Source organism: Micropterus dolomieu, linkage group LG02 (genome assembly GCF_021292245.1).
Source record: "Micropterus dolomieu isolate WLL.071019.BEF.003 ecotype Adirondacks linkage group LG02, ASM2129224v1, whole genome shotgun sequence".
Lineage (NCBI taxonomy): Eukaryota > Metazoa > Chordata > Actinopteri > Centrarchiformes > Centrarchidae > Micropterus > Micropterus dolomieu.
The window spans coordinates 17873068-17896283 of NC_060151.1; the positions used below are offsets into that span (position 1 = coordinate 17873068).

Consider the following 23216-nt stretch of genomic DNA (forward strand, 5'->3'; position numbering starts at 1 on the left):
AGATTGCTAAACAGTTAGAGTAATGAACTAGGTCTAATAACTATAAAGGGGGAACCCTCAAGAAGAATAAAAAGAGAGGATGAAAGCGTTGCTGGCTGTGATAATGCAAATCAAGCTCAAATGACACCAGGCAGGGTTTACATTACGGTTAAACACTTTGCTGACAGAGATGCAGACACAGGAAAGTGCCAGTCAGCAGTCTGGCCAATTATGGTTTTATAGGTCTATTAAATATCCTCTCCCAATATAAACAAACGAGGATCACTCTGTATCCTTCTGTCCTGCTCCCCCACCTATTTTACTTCTAAATTTCAACAGACGGAGTGCACATCTGTGTCACTCACAGAGAATGTTGATTCACGCACCGGGACGAATATCAGGTGTCTGTATGCACATATGGGAACTATACCAATCTCTGCACCTCCCTCTGTCTCTCTCACTGACTCTTTTGCTGCCTGTCTTTGCGTCTCTCTGTGTATCAGCTCAATAGGGGTGTAAGTATTCAACAATGAGTGCCAGTGGTGCAGAAATTAGAGATGATAATTGTCAATCATATAACTCCTGCTCTGAAATTTTCAACTCATTTCTTATTTCACAGTTGTAGCCTTGCTTTTCTATAAATGATCAAAATAGCAGGCACTCAGGTTAGACAGTTTTTCTTGTGTAGCTGGTGCATTTTGGGAAACAAGCTTATTTGCTTTCTTGCCAAGCGTTAGAGCAGTGGTTCTCAAAGTGGGGTCCGGGGACACCCAGTGGTCCTTGAGGGGGTTCCAGGGGGTCCCCAGCAAAAAGGGGAATCATTTATTAGGGCCCAAGCACGACCGTGTGAGGTCCCTATTGAATTTGCTAAGATATATATATATATATATATATATATATATATATATATATATATATATATATTTTTTTTTTTCCTGCAAAGTAGGCTCCATTGACGGGGCCTAAACATACTCGAAAACTCACCAAAATTTGCTAACAAAAATTTCGTATTTTATGGGTTTCACGCATGGGCATGGCAAAATGACTCGCTAGCGCCACCTAGAAAATTGGAAAAGATTATCCCCTCGTTCACGTTCAACCTACATGTACAAAATTTTCTGGGGACATGTATCATATCAAGACGCACAAAAAAGCCTCAAGAACCCATACCCTAAAGTCAACAGGAAGTCGGCCATTTTGAATTTTACGGCCAATTTTGGATGATTTACACACTCCGTACTTTAACGAACTCCTCCTAGGGATTTAGTCGGATCGACGTCAAATTTCTGCTGTGCCTTCTAAAGGCATTGACGATGAAAAGTTGTGCTATTTGCGAGTTTTCGTCAATGGGCGTGTCTGTGGCGTCGATGATTCGCCATGAAACAGGAAGTTGTCGTAACTTCAGTGTACATGCTGACATCTGGACCAAAGTGTACATGTAGGATGAGAGTCCCGCCCTGAACACATGTACATTCCGACATTCACCCACAGTCATAGCGCCACCTGCTGGCAACAGGAAGTGACTTTTAACGAAGCCGGCTCACACACAGACGCACTACAAGGGGGAGGGCCCGCCCAACGCTGCTTGCAGCTTTAATTTTCACTATAATTCCATCCATAACTAACATAGTAACTGAATGCATAACTATTTTGGTAAAGGACTTCATACACTTTCTGGAATAAAACATCTAAAAGCCAATATCCTATCCGATGGGCGATCCTGGGACAAAATCTTATCAAATGGGGGTCCCTGGTCTAATTTGTGTCAGTTTAGGGATCCATGATGTGAAAAAGTTTGTGAACCACTGAGTTAAGAGAATGGATGGATACCACTCTCACATAAGTCTCTTAAATATGGAGCTAAACCTTGGTATAAAAACTGGAAATAGGGGAAAACAGCTAGCCTGGCTCTGTCCTAAGGTAACAAAATCCACCTTCCAGCACCACTAAAGCTCACTAATTAACATGTTATACATTTAATTCATATAAAAAAGTGTAAAATGACATACAGAGTCTTTATGCTAAGCAAAGCTAACCGGCTGCTGGCTGTAGCTTCATTTATCACACAGACATGAGTGGCAACGATCTTCTCATCTAATGAGCTAATAGGCTAATAAGCATATTTCCCAAAATATCAAACTAATCCAACAGAGACTAAAAAAAAAGTCTTGTTACATTTAAAAACTTTAAAAAGTTGCAAGACTCAACATTTAATGGTAAATATTCATTATTTTTTCTCCGTATTGTGTCCCCGCCTTACTGTAACTCGAGTTTATGGCAAAAAAAGGAGTCCATATGCTGCTTCTTCAACAGTTCTTGTCCCTGATTTGCTGTGTAGAGTGTAATAGACAACACTGCACCATACAAAGCCCCAGCTGCATCCACTCATCTCTTCAACCTGCTCCTCGTTTTCCCCTCTCTCTGTCTTTCCACTCTCACAGAATCTTCATTCCTTTCCTTTAATTTCCCCTCCTCTAATCAATAACTGTTGCCTTGCAGCTTTCATCACCCCTGAAACAGACTCCCTCTCAGTCTTTTCATCTATGGCTAATTAGTCTTTTCAGTAATTACTGGGTTTTGTTCATCCTGTTCTGTCTACATGGGCCATTTAAGTTGTGTTTCTGAGTCAGGATTCACAATCTTGAATTTAACTCTGACTTTACAGAAGCAGGCGGGCTTCTATATATAGGACAGAATGGGAGAGAGAGAAGAAGACAACTGAGGGGTAGAAGATGGAAATCAAACCAGCCATTTTATTCTTTCATTTCCTCTCGCCTACTCCCACTTTTTCCCCCCATTAATTGGAACCATCTTACATTTCACTCATTTCTCCAAAAAGTCCTGAAGCCACAAGCTGTTCTCTTATTTTTTCCCCCATTCCTTTCCTACCTCTGCTGTCTCCCTTCCTGAATTTAAAAATTAATGTGCAAGATCAGAACCTGGGCAGAGAGAGTAATATAAGGAAATGACAACAGAATAAATCCTTAGGTGCAGCTGTAATAGCACCCCACTGACACACGAGGGTCATACATCTTGAACTCAGGATGGGCAAGCATGTCAGCTTCCAAACAATTCTTTTAGTAGAAGAATTCAAATATAAATATCTAATTACTAATTCGTAGCTTCAAATTTCAGCTAAGTATGACTTTTACTGAGTCACCTCTCACAGACTGTTCCTGCCATCATCCATTTTTCATATCTGTCTTGCCTGCAGTCATTCTTTCCTCTGTCTCATTTCCTTTGTGTCAGCAAGTGAAAAGCACTGTGCAGTAAAAACTAGCTGAGATGTGAGCCAACAGGACAATGAGCAGATCTATGGGGCCAAGTCTACTCTACTGACACCAGGCAAGACCTGCAGCCCTTGGGGAGGGACTCGTGATACGAACTGGACTGATCCCCAGTTAAATATAGCATCCAGCTAGAATGGGATATCCAGAAGTAGTTTTTTTTCCCTCTAAGTCAGTTGTTTGGATTTATTTTCTTTTTTAAACCCTACACTCTTAGCCTCAATAGGAACAAGCGTGGAGGGATAAAGGCAAGACACAGAGATGGATAGAGAAGAAAGAGGGAATACTGGACCCTTTTCTTTACACAAAAGGCACATTAATCTTAGGGGGATCAGAGGGGAATTTCCTCAAATTTATCCTATACCCTAAATGCTACATGTCCTATGTATCATATGTTTCTTTCATATTAAAGTGACAGGTGCAATGCTATCAGGAATGCTGTTACAGTTTCACTTTTGACTTCAGAAGAAATTAAATCATAACAGATCTGAAAGCAACATTTTACCCATAAATAAAGTCTATATATTCGCATATACCTAAATAGGGCTGCAACTGACAAAACAGATTGTTTTCTAAATCAGTCGTTTGGTCTATAAACTGGGTCCTCGGTGACATCTTCAAATGTCTTGTTTTATAGGACAGTCCAAAACCCAAAGATTTCAGATACTATCACATAAGACTAAAAAAAGAAAACAAATCTTTACAGTTGAGAACCAAAGATTTTTTTTTGCATTTTTTTTCTTGAACAATTAATCAAAATACTGTATATATATATTCCCTATTAATTTTCTGTCAATCAACTACTCGATTTATCTAACTAATTGTTTCAACTCCACACCAAAAACTCGATAACAAGATCATGAATTAGTCCTTTGCATCAGTAATTACATGTTTCTGGCCAACTGGAGCGGGCTCAGCTTCTGTGCACCATAGAGACTTCTTGAGAGACTGATCGCCACCGACTGCCCGCCACAAAAACGTCACCCTGTGTTTTCAGAGTGGAGGAAAATATACTGGCCCTAGGAATCATTCTACCCCATGGAAAGATAAATCAAGGAGGGAAAATAGGGTAGATGGAAAGTGGAGATCAGTTCCCTTTTGGATAGTGGATGAGAAAAGTAAAAAGAAAGAGAATGTCAAAAGAAAAAGATACAGAGATTAAGAGAGCCACAGCATAGGTTAGAAAGATGAATCAGGGCTGCACTGAGTATAAGATGTGGGTTTTTTGATGATGTGAGATTTGTCCATGAGTGGATGAAAATACAGGCAGGAAAAATGGACGTTGTATGTACAAGCGCTCTGGTAGCCGCAGAGCAGGAGGGCCCTGTTTTCTCACCAGTGTAGGCTTTCAAGAGCTGGCACTACGTTACCATACCTTCACTGCAGCTGCAGTGATTTGTTTGCTGCAGTCTCTGTTCCATCAGCATTTAAATTCATACACTTTCCAGATAATCTAAACAATTATGTGAACCAGGAGATGTGTCAGGTGACAATGATCCATGGAGGGGACACAGGTAAAGTCAAAAAATAAATATCAAACATTGCAAGTACTGTATGTCCAGCCAATGGCTATTCAGTACTGAAGAAGTAATCTTATCCAGCTTGCACATTTGTTGAGGAATCTTGGGGGGGGGGGCAGGTGTAAAAGCCATTACCCAGCCTGAGGCAGTGCAGGTTGCATTCTATCCACTCACAATCATTCACTCAGCAGATCTAGCGAGAAATCACTTGTTTTTTAATTTGCTTGTTTTGGATGACGACAGGCAGGAAGAGGTCATCTGTCCAAGCATAACTGACTGATGTATTTTCAGACTTCCAAAGCATCCAGAAAAAGGGCCAGCTAAACTAGTGGTGTAAAAATGGAATTATGGGAAGTAAATAATCCCTTAATTCCATGGTGTTGTCGAATATTATTACTAGAGTCACGACTCATACATCAGGATGTCATAAAATGTTTTCCGAACTCAACTCAGAGTTCTCCTTAATATTTTTCATAATTAGGTTTTGGGTGTAATAAGGCAGACTTGCATTGTGATTTTTGGTCCAGGCTAGGCGAACAAATCAGTTTAACTGCCCTGCTAAGTGAAATGAAACACTGAAGTGGTAAAAAGGCTGTGATTATTGAGCCACGTTGCTAATTGGGCCGTGTGGCCACAGTAAGGGATCCAGCCAGACAATGGTGCCAGCTTGGGCTGTGGTCAACCCTCTCTGCGGTCCCCGCAGGCCCCCCCCCCCCCAAGTGCACCAACTGCACCAACTGCACTGTGCCTACTGGCAGGGTCCTCCCTCTAGGAAAACTACCCAAGGTCGCAGGGGCTGGTCTTGGATCAGAGCACCATACAGAAGTAATCAGTTCCTGGAAGTAACATGATTAACGAGACCACTGAATTGCCCGAATATGCTTTTTAGTCCAAAAGAAGCACTAGAGAGCCAGAGGAGATTTCAAGTTCATGTTTGGTGATCTCCTGGGTTTTTGATGGTTACTGTGGTTGGGATTCAAGCGATGAATATTCTACAGATGCACTTAGTGGCTTGGTCCTTTAAATCCAAACAGAGATCCACGGGGCAGGACAGGGCACTAATGACAGAGGAAGGAATGATGCTGCTGACGACAGCAAGACCTCCGACACCCGGGGCTGATGAGAATCTGCACGCCAGACCTGCTCCGTGAAAAAAAACACAGAGAGATGATTCTTCGGAAGGGTTTCTTATGAAGAGTTAGACAGAGCAGAAGCACACAACACACAACTAATCATGCCCACACTGTTGGAGAGACCATGAAGCTCCTCAATCCCTGTAGCCGGACCCAGCCCATCCAGTGCCTGTTGTCCTTTGCAGCTCTTTCATAGCTGCCATGGATACAGCTGGCTGGCTTTACTCCCTCTCTGAAACCACATCATACAGGCTTCACATCTTCAAAGTACCCCCACGCATATGCATAGACTCATGAATTGAGCACAGGCGGATTGACTCGGGAGGCACATGTGTGCAAGGCATGACATGTTCATGTCATTTGTGTACAACCATTTAATCCTTTACTCTGTTCAAATACTGGACACTCTTCCTTTGTTTTACAATCCTTTCTCAATCTATTTGTTTGCTCTAATCAAAGAGTGATATTGAAACATTCCTGCATCAACTTCAAGGACTCAAGAAATAATTCATATCAAAGTAGAATTCTTCAATGAATAGCAGAAAAACAAGTTTAATTTTAAACAAGTATATAGTTTATACAAGATTATAATTACATTCTAATTACAGCAACAGGTGTTGGCCTAAGGGGACATAAATGTGCAATGAGATCAAGTGTGTAACATGCTAGCCAAAGCTAAGGTTTGTATCTTTCTATACACTGGGTATCATTTCAATGCCCACAGCCCAAGTGTTGACCCCTGGCATACTCTATGCGCAGCAGCAGAGTACGGGCAAGCTGACGGACAACTTGATTAAGTACCTCATATTCATAACACTAACAAATAACAAATGTCTCCTGCCACTGCTCACACTGCTCCAGGCTCCAATGCTAACTTTACCCCAATACTCAACAGCTTCACTCAGGGAGAACTTCTACTTAGCTCTTGCATTGGGAACCACAAATTGTAGCAGAACCTGTTGTCTTAAGCAGTTCAATTAGTAAAAGATGACCTACGTTTGCTTTTGTTGGAAAAGGATCCGGCATTTATAAGACATGTGGGAGCCAGATTTCAAGGCCCCCTATGCTCACAGAAACTGTGAGCATAGGGGGCCTGTTTCCCCTGAGCTCTAACTGGGGAACTGTTTCCCTTGTTGAGCGGTGTTCATAATGAACACCGCTCAACATTTTCTTTGGCCTCCGAGAAGAAAAACATTCAGCAACAATACAGGTATGCACACCTGTGTCCCATTCGCCTAACCTGTGGTATACGGCAGCTGCGCTAGGGTACAGTGCATTCTTCTAAAACAACCCCTGGGAGACACTACAAAGGCAATTACTTTCATGGTGCTGTCTAAATTGGACCTTTGAATCTTTGTGTTCTGCTGCTTTCACCGCTGCATATATTGAGTAAAAAGATCCTCTGGATAGCCGCAAACATTGGGACACCACTGCCCGACTTCACCACACCAGATCCAGACATTCTGCTTTGCTTAAAACACACATCGCATTTACTTTCATAAATATTTTCATAAAATACACACAAATGTGTACGTTAGCACCGCTCATGAATGACTGATGAGTCAATGTATTTAATTTTGGTCAGTTAACTGAGATTATGTAATGGGGAAAAACAGTCATGGTGGTAAAATAAAAATAAAATAAAAAATATTTCCCATATTGAACTTGATTGATATTATTTAATGCATGTTTAATATGATTATCATATCAGCAGTGTTTACACACATTTTCTCATTCACCAATGATTTATGATTTGTCAGATTTTAGTGAAATAGCCCTTTGCTGTTACTCAACTTAAACTTTTCTGTTATTTAGCCAATTATCTCTAATTATATAATAACCATATAAAACTATTGTATTTTCTCACAGCATAATGAGACGTTACATTCAACAAGGGTATGATGGATAAATGGATTAAAGTTTTGAAAATGGCAAAGTGGTTGGGCTATTCCTCATAATTACAGAAGACTGCTGAAATAATGGAAACTCATACCAATAAAATGTAAATGCTCCGTATTTGTATAGCGCCTTTTCGACCACTCAAAGCGCTTTTACACTACATCTGCATTCATCAGTCACATACAACCTGGGGGAGCCGGGGACTGAATGGCCGACCTTCCGATTACCAGCCAACCCACTCTACCTCCTAAGCCACAGCCTCCCCTAAAAGTATTTGATAAATAACAGGTGATGTATAGCCAATAAATGATTTTCAGTAATCAATTTCAGACAGAATTTTACAATCTGGGCAACGCCTACACAATATGCCTGCAACCAGATGGACGCACATGGCTCCCCCCCCACCCCTTCATCTCCTGATCCCAGAACTGGTTGCGTTTCTCCGTTAGCTGTCTACTTGAGAAAAGTACAGGGTGACTTTACCAGGCTGTCGTTTTTACAACTCTCACCTCTTGCATGCAGCACCACAGTCTGACCTCTTAGCTAACCACCAGTATGATTAAGCTAGCACATGGATAAAACACCGGTTTTGAAGTGCACTGGCTGACCATGATGCAGTAATTTAAATAGCACCAGCGGTTGGTCAAACTAAGGTCAGCTAGCCTAGCCACGGATGGAGCCCAGACTGCACTTCATTTCCCTCTGGGCTCTCTGAGGTTGGTCTCTACGGTGTCTCTGGTCTTGTCCTTTTGGGGCCAACTGTATATGTAGATCTCATCAGTCAATTTCTAATAATAATAAAAATAACTTGCATTATTGAAACTTCCAGGGGAGGCTTTACACATCTTCTGCTATTCTGTTCAGTCAAGTTCAACGTACAGTCTCTATGAGACAAAAAGTGTGTCTTTTACTCATGTTTATGATAGTATATATCTCTATATACATTAATATAAGCATTAGGTCTTTTATGCACCCAATCCTTACACTGAGGACAAATATCCAGTCACACACAAACAGCGCCTGCTGCCTTCAGCTACTTGCATGCCCTAAAACTGCACACTTAACAAATAACCCACAGTAATTGATCATTCGCAAAACAACACTGGGCAGAGAAGACTAATAACAAATAAATTCACACCTCATTCTGCAGTTCTAGCTGTAAAAAGGCAGAATTCTCCCTGTTCTTGTAATACCTCCAGGAGCGACAGACTTTGGCCAAGTTTAAAGCAAAGACAGAGAAACAATTTGCTGTTTTAAATAAAATGGGATAGTATAAGCGTAGCAATGCAGAGGGTGATTAAAGCCACATTGTGCTTCCTGAAAAGCAAAGTAAAGATAAAAAGGGTAAACTGAGGTGAAGTCACATGGGAGCTGTGAGATGCTGAGACTGCGCTGATGTCAATTTTATGATTAATTTCTTATTTTAAATCAATCAAGAAGCTTTGTCTCCTATTCAAAAATGACAGACACTTCCCATCGAGTTCCCGAAACAAGTGATTCCCATGTGAACTGATCTCATTTACCCAGTAACAATGATTATTACATTACTGAATCTTCCTTCTTAGCTTAATCTCCCAGCTTCTCGTCCCTAAAATCTGAGAAAATGCAGTAAGATTCAGACAAAGTATGAGTGACAGCTGAAGAAGACTAACCAAAGCTAATTTCCATGATAATGAATCTTGCACTGGGAGAAAGAGCTCATCGTCATCCATTTTTGGCTCCAGGTGTCAGCCACATGCGTGTGTATGGCCTTAATTAGTTGGAAACTAAGCGTCCCAGAGCAGCCAGCACACTAATGAGGCCTCCGCTCACAAACAGCTCACACATGTGAGCAAAGAGCTCCGTCGCTGCCAGCTGGCACCCACTCTTACCCCTTTACCCCCCCCCCAAAAAAAATACTTCAGTGCTACCCAGAGAGCAAACACCCACAAACACTTGCACACACAAAGACAAACTCTGTTAATTTGCGAAAGCAGCTAAAACCCCTTCAAACTTCAAACCTATTTCTCCAAATGCCATATATCTTTGGACCCTGCACTTCTTGACCCCTCTTAGCTCCCTTTCCAGCAACCAGGCTGACCAACCGTCATTAACTCATCCTTCGGTTTATACCCAGACAAACAAAACGTAATTCAAATATTACACCAAACCAAACCAGTATTGAGATTATCTCTTCGTTTACAATGAAAAGAAGCACGTAGAGGAGTTAAGTCATAAAAACTAAGCACTGATGCATCAATCATCAAGTGCCACTCCATCCAGTGCGGCAATGGAATATCCAGATTTTATGCCACTGTTTTGCTGAGCTGTCCAGGATAGCAGAAATCCTGTACCCTCATTAGGAAAGACTCCTTTTCAGCTCAGCCAGAGTCCCTCAAACTATAACTAACACTGGCAGTGAGGCGGCCAGTAGCACAAGGAGCTGAGAGAGGAGAAGAAAGACAGAAGAAAAAGAAGGGGGCCACGGCATCTGGGCTGAGTTAACCACCGGCTATTACCAGGTCGTGAACTCAGCAGGGTCCGATGGAGAACGGTACTGGCACAAGGCACCATGCATGGTCATGATTAGAAAAGAGGGCGAGTACATAAGAAAGGGAAAACATTTGAGTGAGACAATGGGGTGGGAGACACGGCAGAAATGAACTCATCTGAGGTATTTTAACACACGAATAAATGCATTTTGATGCAGCATAACGAAGGTTGAGATGTCAAGTCATGCTCTGGTTAATAAGAGGTGACATAAAGGTACATTATTATCAGCCATTAGAAGGTCAAAGGTCACAGGGATTGCATCGGTTAGACGGGGATCAGCCTGCTAATTGGCAGCTTGACCTTTGAACAGTTAAAGACATATTTCCTGCCAGGTATCTTTTTATTATTTAAAGACCTGAGAATTCTTGAAGAAGGGGAGGATGTGAGGTCGTCATGGTGTTGCTAGGAAGAAAATAAAAACAAAAAATGTGTCTCCCAGTCGCCACTGTCAATATTTGTAAAAATACGTTTATACTTTATCTTGCACTACTGTGTGTTAAACTGAGTGCTTTATGCCAACACATATTCACTGGGGAGGTAAGAATGTTATGAGCAGAACACCGCTGTGTTTACAGAGGAATATTTCCTGCTATGTCATGTTTACATTTGGAAACAGGATTTGATGTTTAACACATCTTTAACAGCCACGCTGCACATGCAGAAACAGTGTGTGAGAGGCTGGCTGTTAAATCACATGTAATCACGAAAGGTCATGTTCCAGCCAACAAGCATATATATATTGGCTATATAAGTGAATAGTTTTTAAGACACAAAAGCATTTTTGGCTTGGTTTTAGGTCAAGTTATGCAGCTTGTGTAGCTGGAATGTGGTGCTCAGAACTGAGTAAGGCTTTGACATATTCTTGGAATGAGTTCCCATTCTTTAAAGACATTATATTTCACATTTCACAATGCTGACTCCGTATCCCCGTGGTGTTAGTATTTGACATTCTCCAAACTCTAAACAAGCTTCTTTCTGCGGGAAGTATCAAAATCTCATTCTCTGGCAAGCGCTGACATACTGTGAGAAGGAATAATTTGTTGGTACAACACAATACTAAGCATTTTTGGGACTGAGATAGGAATTTCCACATGTGTATCGACACCTGATTAACATTTCATATAATACTCTTTTGAACCGTGAAGAATAAACATGTCTTTGAACTTGCCCTCCTCAACTTGTAGCTCAAACCTAAGAGACTGCTCTGGTGCACATTTGCAGGCCTGCAACATTTATTATTTTCATTATGGATTCGTCTGCATCTTATTATTTCATTTTCAAATAAATAATGTATTACCCAAAGTGACATATTCAGACTGTTTTGTTCAAGTAACAGTCTGAAAACCAAAGATATTCAGTTTACAGAGATATAAACTTTTCATCATCAGCTAATCAATTAATCATACAGATTGATACAACAACAGAATCTGATACAGATTGGGATTTTGAGGCAGTTAACAATAAAAATATTCTAAAATAATACAAATCAGATAAAAATATATTTGACTGATATAACTGACTGAATAAATAGTCATTTTGATGTGGATGGATTTAACATTTGAACAATAAACTTATCATGAACATAACAGTAAACATAATAGTTTTGAACAACAAACCTCACTTGTACTTAGGGCTCAATAAAAATAACAATAAATATCACAATATAATTTTTTCAATAACAATATAACAAATGTTCAATCACTTCAACTATACACAAATTAGTACTTAATTCTTTTAAGATGTTTATTTTGTTCAGGAAAAAGGACTGAAAGAAGCCTTTACTTAATTTTGTTGTTTGTTTGTTAAAGATTTTATCATGTTTTGAATGTTCTACCTCAGATTTGTGAAGAGATCCACTGTTTGGCCTCAAGTGTTGATCATAAAGAAGAGTTTAAACCACAGTTAATCATCAGGTTTCTTCAACTTTCACTCAGGAGCAAAAATTTGCCTTTAAACTCGAAAGAAATAACGATTTGATACTTATCACGATAATTATCAATAACAAAAGATATGAAACTTTTTATCATGATAACATTTTTGGCCATATCGTCCAGCCCTACTTGAACTTCAGTTATTATTTACTACTACTTAGAAAATCACAAATGAAATAAAACAAAAACACTATAACTTGAAAGGGGGAGTAAGCGATTCTGGAGAAATCCAACACTATGACAAATACCATGAAATAGAGCAAAAGACGACACAGTAAGCACAATAGTTTAATAGTGGGTTAGCAGTTCTTCCAAGAACCGTGGATTTGATAAGATATGTGCACTTCGACTCAGCTTATCGGTACCTAACTTCTTGCGTGTTTCAGTCACGTTCCCGGTTTAAGCATTTTACAGTCCATAAAAGTTGCTGCTATGCCGACCTAACGTCATTTGTTACACAGTGCATCAACAAACCATGCGAGAAGAAAGTACATCTGTTCAAATTCCTTGACTATGGTGGACCGCAGCAAAATGCTTATCTTTTTTTAGCAAAACTAAGACAGCAACACAGCAAAATGCAACACCTGCACTAAAGATATTTCGTGCAAGGGAGGGAGCAGCTCCAATATGAAGAAGCATTTACTTCAAAACGGCGTGAATCTTAAGGAACACCATGTTCAATGTATTGCGGTCTCCCAGCTACAATGACGCAGAAACAACGTTAAGGGTAGCAACGTCTCACACTCAGGTACAAAACACAGATGAGCCGACATCCACCTTTTATATTTAAAAAAGGTGAAGGAATCAGAATAGAGATTCGATAAGTAGAATCGGAAAGGATAAAATTGAAACAACACCCAACCCTAGCTCTAATACACAACTATAAAAAAAATGGGACAGTGACACCTGTCCAAGCAGAAGAAAACATTCTACAGGCAGTTCAGCTTATACCTCCCATTTCTTGTACACAGAGTTACACATGCGAATACAGGAAAAGGCAAAACAGCATCGAAGCAACAGAATATAGAGGCGAAAACACCTAAAGTAAGTTCTTCCATTTCACGCCATCCCTGAATGTTTCTCCTTCATGGCTCTCCCTCTGGGTCTACATCTGTGATACAAACTAAACTCTTCTGCAACAGTCAAAGAGCTTCATTGTGCTGCCTGCCAGAGTCCACACACACACACACACACACACACACAATAAGCTCACCGTGGCCGCCGGTAGTTTATTCTGCCTGTGATGAGAAACCTGAGCATGGACACACATGTACACCGGCCCCCCAGTTTCCCAAACAGAGACACACACACAAATGTTTTAGAAGAATTCAAAGACACACAGATAACACAGACATACAAAATGTAGTTTAATATGCCATTAATGAGCAATCAAAGTGTGGAGACACACACACACCTAGCAAGGAGTTCAGTCTGTGTAATTAATGGTAGGATATAAAAGGTGGTATGAGTGGCTGCTCTCAGCCACCTATAGCAGCGAAACCACTGTGCTTTTTCTTGGCCCTGCCGAGCGTTCCCTCCTCAAGTCCAAACCCATTCCAGCTCGTGGTCCTCTCTAATTTCACCCAAAGCAGCAGAAGCTTGAGCTGAAAAAGAGCAATCTGGCCCCCAAGTCCAGCAAACTATTCCCTTTTCCTGTCTCCCTCCTTTTCCAGCGACCACAGATCGACAGCTCCATGGCCAGCACTGGCCCAAAACTATGAGGGGTATTTTCAGCACTGTAATTTGAAGAACACATGGCGCACACACACACACACACACACACACACACACACGATTCAATGAGACAGGAGAGGAGACACAGATGCCCGCTAAGGCACGTGTCCTTACATCCACAAAGCACCTCGTCCAATGAGGATCAGGTCAGCAAATGTGCCTGTTCACACTGTGTGCCGAGTAGTCATGTAGCCCAGAGCAGGAAAGCAGGGCGGAGGCCTAGCTACATAAAGATGTGAAAAAAACTCATCTGAAAACAAGGAGGCCAGTATAGGGATGGCAGGGAGGGCAGAACCCAGAACAGCCAGCTTTAACGTTATATATAATGTTTATCTTTGGTGATTGATGATTCACCACTTTGCTATCCTTACAGTGCGTGTGATTTAGGTTTTGACTTGACTTGATATACTTTGTGCTTTTGTTTCTACTCCTTTTCACTTTTTCATGAAGCTTGCACGTAAGTGGCCCATCAGATGCCCATCAGCTGGTGGTTGATTTAATATTTAAAAACTATTTGTAAGTCTTCGCCAAGAGATGTGTCGGAAGATATATAAAACACATTAGCGCAAATGTTTGTTATAGTGCCCTTTTACTGTACACACTGGAGGGTGGGGGGGTGAGGTCAAGGAAAACAGAAAAATGGACAACAAAACAAAATTCATTTTTGAAATTCAGTCTGCTCTTCAGCAGTGGGACAGGGAGAGAAAGGACGCCACATGTACAGACACGCACTATACCCATGTGTGCCAACTACCTAAATACAACCGTCTGTATGCTCGTGCACGTCCATACACACTTGCACTGATTACAGATGCAGTATATGCTGCTGCTCCTGTCCAAGACCTTAATTACCCTGCACAGTCTTATTTCCCATAAATACAGCGAGGGCAGGGCAGTAATTACGGCCTATATTTACTCCACCTGGCTAGGGGAGAACCCAGTTTCCTGCTGGCCACAGTGATGAGCCAGCCCCACTCAACATGGATGCCATGGGTGGAACAAGGACAACAGTGGGTACATGTGAGCTGTGGCCCAGCTCAGGGGCTGGATCCTTTAGAAGCATAGGGGGCATATAGGTACACCTCCTGCCCAAATAAGATGGACTAGACTCACAGAGATGAACTGTGCATTCAGGTGTACCAACTCAGCTTGTAAAGTAAAACACTTTTAAGTTTATCAGCAGGCAGCTCTTCCATAACAGCCAATAAAGTGTAAATAATGGTGGCGTGGCACCAATTTCCTGTTTACAGTGCACATTTTGATCCTTTCCTTCTTCATATGATGAAGAACTGGCAAAGAGTGTACAAACTTTTATTTATCTGGTCTTGCTAAAGGCAATGGATAACCACTTACATAATAGCAAATATGTAATATGCAGGGGTGAGGAAAAATGGTATTTCAAGACTTTTTGGTTGACAAGCCACAACAAACAAACAAACAACTAATTGGTATACCCTGGATTTTGGGATACAATGGATGATGGCTGCAAATGATTCACTGGTTGGGTCCTCCATCTCTGGAAAAAAAGAGGGCTGCTGTCTTCCTTTTGGAGGAGACATTAAATTATAATTTGAAGTTCACCGGGGATTGGGCTGATACAAATGAATTGTGCCATTCTCTTGGGTACACTATTGGCCGTACAGGAAAAGCATGGCAAAAAACAAACAAATAAATAGCGTACATTACATGTCAAAGTGCATCAGTGCCTTTTGTCTCTGATCTGGTTGGTTTTAATGCACACATCCCTCTTTGTTTGTGTATTACAGGGAAATACAAACTCTTGCCTATTACGTCCAAAAAAGTAAGAAATTTATTATGCTTCACTGCAGCTTTCGTGAGATATCCTTACCCAGAAATCTTTCAGAGAGGAGTTGTGGCTTCTCTTGATGAGGACAACTGACTAGCTCTCATGTAAGACGCCAAACAGACCTCCCAGTGAGGTTACAGATTCAAATAGCTTGGACACTTCCCTGCCCATCTCCTTTTACTTTGCGGCCAGACTGGCTTTTCCCTGCCATCACATCACATATACAACAACAAACTGATCGAAATGCAAACTGGAAAAAGTGGCAATGCTTCACTGTGCCCTCGCTTTAGGCACAAACAAATCATTCTGTGAAATCTCCTTGTAACCACTGATACAATGTGAAGTGTTGAGTTTTTTGTGCAGAAATTAGAGCTTCACACTTCTTCTTTGCATCCCAATTGCTGGCCTCATCGTGTTTCAGTGTGTTTAGGATTCATCACCCACACCCTTTAAACCCTCCTCCAGCAGATGGGGTGTTAATAGGAGTGGCGGTGGCTCTCCCATTCTCAAGAGAGAGAGTCACACATCTGAAAGCTGTCAGGGTCAGACTCTACGCAAAACCAAATAGGGAAGAGCAACTCTCCATTGACTTTGATCTGGGTCCTAACTCTTCTTTGGTTTGAGGTGGTTGAAGCCATGTGCAGAGGAGGACAGAATGCTGACTCAGGCCTCTTCACTCCTTGGTCCTCCTCCTCTTCATGGCAGTGAGATGAATCCAGGATTCATCTTGATTAATGAGAGAGTGGGAAAGAAAGAGAGAACACAGAGAAACTAGTAGACTTGGCTCAACGGTCTCTCTGTGTCTTGGTGGCCCAGCGGTCTAAAGCAACCTTTTTTACACCGCAGACCATATGATTTCATCACGGCCCCCATACCAGTTTACCAGTGTTCAGAAGTAGCAATACAATAATGTAAAAATACTGTTACAAGTAAAAGTCCTGCATTAAAAATAGTGTTCAAGTAAAAAGTGCACATATTCTAACAACATTGTACTTTAAGTATGTAAGTAAGTATGTATGTAAGTAAATACTTACAGGTAAAGTACAAATATCTCAATATGGTACAGTAAAGGTCAAAAATTGGTTTGAAGCGCAGACCAAAAACCTAAAACTTAAAACATATTGCTGGGTTCCGATCTGCCTTAAGACCTTTGAGTCTTTTTCTCCCTCCCATACGGTCTGTTGCTACTTGACACCGCCAACTATCTAATGAAGTCAAAAATGCCATTGACTTGACTGGAATGTCCCAGCAGCACATCCCCGCCACCAGTAACCACCGGACTCTTACTGGAGACGCTGAGACAGACAGACAGACTCTACCCAACACTGATTCAATCTAAACTAATGAGACCCTTCAGCTGCACCAAGTGATTTACATCAATTTTCAGTGCAATTATATTTGAATTACTTGAATTTGTTTAACAGAGTTTGCGGAGTGGCCAAGGACCTGGAATAGCATTTATTCGGGCAATCCAGAGTGCTGCTGAAAAGCTGATGCCCGCAGTGCATGTCTGGTGACAGAGAGAGAGAAAGACCCCTTGCAATGGCAAAACTTCAAACAGGCTGGTGAAAAGAAGTGCGTTAAAGGGACTTCAACACCGACACACCTGATGTAAACATCCAGGTTCAAACACTGGAGGGGAGCCAGCGGACTCAGCTCATGTTACAAATTCAAACACAGACACGCATGCACTGTACTCGCACCCTGCGTTGTGAAGGCAGACAGTTGCAAGCGTGCCACAAAGAAAATAATCCATGTGTACTTTTTTTACTTGCTCTCTCACTCCCCATCAGAGTCAATGACATCACATACGTCTGAAACAGTAGGCCTTTCACGAAGGTGTCAAAACACATACAACACACGTGGGAGCACATACGCGTGCAATCTTATGCAGAGACACAGACCCATTAGTGCACAAATATGCAGACATCTCCCTGCTGACTGCCATACAGGGTGATGTGCCTTCCAGGTATTTTTGTAGTCTCGCATTTAATCTGCTTCGGCATGTAGTGTTTTCACAGGATTACTCATATTTACAAATGAAAGAGCCCGTGGCCTGAGGCAGACCGAGCATCTCAGAAATTAAAAAACGCCCTGGGAGGTCAGCCACTTAAAAGTGTCAGAATATGCCCTACATTGACCGGCCTCTCGCAACCCTCGCAGCACCCTCTCAACATCTTCATCTTCCCTCAAATACACAATATGCTCTACCACTCCACTTCCTCATTGGTTGTGACTTAGTCCTATTGGCTGAGAGATTTCCAATAATTTAGGGAAGGAGTGGTGTGAGTGGAGAGGGTCATGGTCGTACTAGTTTAGTGCGGGATGGGTACCCGTGGGAAGAGGACTGTAGCTTGTTTAGCACATCCATAAATCAATAGTAGATGAATCACTGAGAGTGGCCAGTGGTGAGCTCACTGGGTTACTGTCAACATGTTTATCACTAGATGTAGTGCGGAGTAAAAAAAACATTTATAGTAAATGGCAGAGGAGTGACAGGCGCCAGAGCTATTTTTACCCATATCTAACCTCCCATTGTTTGCCTTAAATAGAGCAACATAAAGTTCTGTGTGTACTAAATAAAAGGGTTTTCTAAGCTGGAAAGCTGCATTTGATTTCCGTGTTTTCAAAGAGCAGTTGTCAGGTGTTTTGGCAGTGTGTTGAGGGCTTTATTAGGGGACTTACCTGAACAGGTGTCAGCTGGGCTCTGGGGTCGAACACCCGCAGCATCTTGTCCTAGACGGACGGGGGGAAAAAAGGACAAACTTTACTTTTCTATATGGCTATTAGTTGACACCTTGGTTTCATTCTCAGTGCAAAACTACACTCAGTTGCCAGTTCAATGGGTACACCTAGATAAAACCAATGCAGTTATGCAATAAATCCTACCTTCATGAAGGTTATAATGTTCAGACTTTGTTGCTCATTTAAGGATGTAGTTTGTATAATGTGATATAGTTCAACCGCAGCACAGAGAGGACTTTCTGTTATTTATCCTACTCTCACTGATATAATTTAAGTGGAAAAAATAATAGTAACAACTATCAGTATAATTTCAGTCTGTGTTTAACCGTGAATTTTGTATAATTATGACGTGCAAGGGAGGTCAAAGACCATGTGCTAGGTCAAGACTTAAAGTTCTCACAAAGAAAGGGCGGAGGAATTAAATATTCTATTTTCATAGAAACTATGAACTGAAATACAAACGCTACATATTAAAACCATTAATAATGAGTCCCTCCACCTCAGCACAATTCAAATAAAGAATAACAAGCTCTCTGAAGTTTCCTTAATTTATCAGTGCGATCTGACTGATTCATCGTCCGCAAATGCAATCCAGTGACCTCTCCACAGCCTCATGTGCCTCGACACCGGCCAGCCCAAACACACATGAGGCATCAATCACAGCAGCCCATCAGAGAGGCTCCTGAGTGATTGAGAGGAAATGGGGCCTAATGGGAGCAGGCTGTGACTGGGACATCTGCGTCTGCAGCCGTGTCACTCAATACCAGTGTGAGACTGTGATCACAGCAGACATACAGGGCTGATAGCAGGTAATAAGTATAAGGACTTAGACTAAACCATGCACACATATACATGTCAAAGGGAATCAGGAGACTGACAATAACACAGTCAAGCACACACACACACAGGGGCACCATGCAACATTCAGCCGCAGACAACATACAGCATCTCCACTGCTGAAGCAAACGATCGGTGTGAACTTAAAGCTTCTCTTCATCCTGCTCTCCTCAGAAATCCAAGAGGGGATTTATTTGCTGTTTATTAGCTTGAACAGCAAACGAGGGTGGGGTCCCTAATCTGACCTTTCCCTATGTGCCTCTCTCTCTCTCTATGTATGTGTGTTTGTCTAGCCCACCCAAGAATATGATGCCCCAAGGCCACATCTTCAGGCCTCTGTGACATGGGCCTACGCCAAAGGCTCAGGGAGAAGTGCCTGAACAACAACCCCCCCCCCCCCCCACACACACACACACACACACACACACACACACACACACACTTTCAAACCACATGACCTATGGATACGAGCCCACCAGTTGTAAAAATACCAAAATCTGTAAATCCATCTCTGACCTATAAGGATTCATGATCAGTTAACCTACAGATTCTTTTCTCAATTAATCGTTTTGTCAATAAAATGTCAGAAAATAGTGAAATAAAGAACATAATTGTTGACATCCTCAACAGATATTCAAGATATTCAGTTTCCCATCATGCATGACAAAGAAAATCATCAAATCCTCACCTTACAGAAGCTGTACTAAGCTGATTTTGGCATTCTTACTTATAAGATGATTAAAACCAATATTCAATTATCAAAACAGTTGCCGGTCTACTCGATTAATGTACAATCCTATTCAAGCTGCTTAATATTTTACCAGCAACAGAGTTCCCTGTCCTCGCAAACGCACCTTAGAATAACCACATATCTCCTGTACATTTAGACAAAAATATATTTGACAAATTAACTTCACTCACTGCCATATCAACCTACGTGCTGTTGTGCAAACAACAACATGAGGGAGGAAACTATCTGGCAGTGCAAACACATAGATGAGGGGCTACTCACAACCACACACACATACACACACTCAGACAAGCAAATACACTCTCTTAAGCCTATGACAATAACCCATATAAACGCACATACACCACCTCAACTCATAAATGCACAGATGGAGGGCCAGGAGAGCTGTGTGTGTGTGTATATTTGTGTGTGTGTGTAAATTTGTGTGCGTGTATGTGCTGAGACAGCAGCTGTTTAATCAAAGTGGCGGACCCTCACTCTCAAGCTGCTGCTAATGACTTTTCACTGTGAGTCTATAGCACACAACTTTCACATTACAAACACACATGGGCGCTGAGAATCTTCAACCAGAGGTGCGCTCTCGCTTTCTCTTCACCAGTCAACAAACACACTGCGCTGCCAGCCTCTCGTTCCTAGTCTCCCACGGTTACAGGTGTCACAGCCTGTTGTGACTGGCAGTCTGACGCTGCACAACCCCCTTCATCCAGCTCACTCTTTTCGCCACTGGAAATATGGTGTCGAGCTCAGTTATAATGCGAATGCAAAAAATTCAAGGTGGACTGCTGACCATGAATCCAGTCACACCTCATTTCAAAGCAGCATACCACCCTGTCCCGTCCATCAATTGGATAAACACAGGCTTTGCCCTCCCTCTCTGCTCGTGCTACCTGCCTCCCCTAAAATGAATGGCACCTTTCTCCCTCCAAGTGTGTCATAAATATACATCTCTCTAGGTCCAAACGAGACCTGTCATGATTTCTGCTCTTTATGGTGGTGTTCTCCCCTTCATCTCACCCCCTCAGCCCTGTGCCCCAATGTTTACCCTACGGGAGGGACAGGGGGGATTGAACCCACATGTTGGCAGGCCCTATTTGCTTTAATAAGTTGGATTGGAGAGATGGAAAGGGGCCTTTCAGGTTAAATGACACCAGAGCCCAACAGGGCAAGAACCTCAGAGCCCCCCCCCCGACTCACATCCCCAAACCCACCCCACCCCACCCCCGCTCCCTTTCTTTTTAGGTGCCATGTTATTTTCTTAGGCTACATTGGTAGGGGTGGTAGCTCTGGTGAGGTTGATTATTCTGTCAAGGTAAATGTCACGATTGGGATGTAGCCTGTGATGGGCTGGAGTAATTTGTTACTTGTCAGAGCAAAGGCAAACAACAGGGATTGGACTGACAGTCATACCTTTTAAGTAGACGCATATGGTAGATTTTTGTGTCAAAGTTTATTCTGTCTCAAGCACAATTAAACCTACCATGCATTGTCTTAAGTATAAACCAAGGGCCTCTGCCTCATTTTCACATCAATCAGTATGTGTGTTAGGTTCAAATAGATCCTCCTCTAGCTCTTCCTATAACTCAAATTTATTTATGAAACAATCTACGTCAACTCATAAATTCCCCTTCTCATAAACCCATACCACCTCCCTCCTTCCTCCTCCTCCTACACAAAATATTAAAAACCTAATGGAAATCCCTTGAAGCTGTGCGATTATTTCCTGATGATACTGATGAGAACAGGGCCATATGGATGCATAAACACCCAGGGAGACTTTCTTCTTAGCTTTTCCCTGTACCCCACATAACTACTGTACATGTCAAAAAGAGTGAAGGTCAGCAGTTCGCACTTAGACTTAAAGTCACACCAGAAGACAGGAGGGTTCAAAGCATACAGGGGTGTGTGCTTGGGGATACAGAAGTTTCAGGGATCCGGTGGGGTCAAGACAAAAAAAAAGCCGCCATAGATTTATCCTTCACACACACACACACACACACACACACACACACACACACACAGGCTTGTGCCCTTGTTAGTGCCATAATTAACAAATTAATACAGTTTCCATTCCCGACCAGGAAAATCTCCACAGGGTCACAGCAGTGGCCAAGGTTTCTTTCTTTGTCATCACTATTACTGTGTTAAATAAAACTGGCAATTATCTTTTACGTCATAGAGCATTCCAAGTTTATTCTTTTTCCCCCTCTAAAGAACTGCTCACTAATTCATTAATCCAGTGTGAGGTGTGATCCCCACCCCTTTTTATGAGCATTACCCCATTGACATTTTTATTAAAGAAACCCCATGCAAACAGATAAGGAGCAGCAGTGCCCAATGTGAGGCAAAATGCACTGAATGTGACCCACTGGCTGCACCTAGTGGTCACACAGTGCAACTACAGCAATCAAACCTGGGTCCATAATAATAACAGAAATAAGATAGTTAAGGGAACTAGAATTGTCACTTTTTCATGCTTTGAAGTTAAAAGTGAAGCCATGCAGGTCATCACTGCAATAAATATGTGTGTGGTGCATTGCAAGTTGTCATCACCTTGCAGGAGGAAGCCAGCAAGGAACCGTCCTGTTTCCAGCTCAGACTCTGCAGCTGGTCACTGTGCTGCTCCAGAACTGCAGAAACATACATCATCATTTAGAGAAGGGAGATAAGGAAAGGACTAGAGACACAATGTTCAAGTCAGACAGGGACAAATTAAGAAAACAAAAGGTTTAGGGGGGGGAAAAAAAGAGGAAATGTGATGCTACACGTTGTGAACACAGAATGACCGCACAAAACAATGAACACAATACAAGAGGAAAAATGCAGGGTAAGAGATGACGCCATAAATCAAGCACACAAAATTCAGAAACACATAAGAATACAAAGTACAGATGATCTACACCAGACGATGGATCATGTGTCCACACAGTTAGGCCTATGAGAGAAATTATGAGTATGACACGTTTTAGGCTGCAGTGCCATAAGTGAGCACAGCATAGCTTGTGTGAATTGGGGTTCAGCATGACACCAAAGTGTGTGTGTGGGGGGGGGGGGGGGGGGGGGG

At 41.9% G+C, this 23216-nt stretch overlaps 1 protein-coding gene across 2 annotated transcripts in view; it reads right to left on the reverse strand.

The window, feature by feature from the left end:
• The window catches only part of LOC123957023 (mitochondrial import inner membrane translocase subunit tim16-like), a 112868-nt gene that overhangs the window by 84024 nt on the left and 5628 nt on the right, over positions 1–23216 (reverse strand). For both annotated transcript variants that reach the window (XM_046029650.1, XM_046029628.1), the window contains exons 6-7: positions 22706–22782; positions 18508–18558 (exon numbers count right to left, since the gene is read on the reverse strand). In XM_046029650.1, the coding sequence (XP_045885606.1) occupies positions 18508–18558; positions 22706–22782 (128 nt within the window). The remainder of the gene's footprint in view (positions 1–18507; positions 18559–22705; positions 22783–23216) is intronic.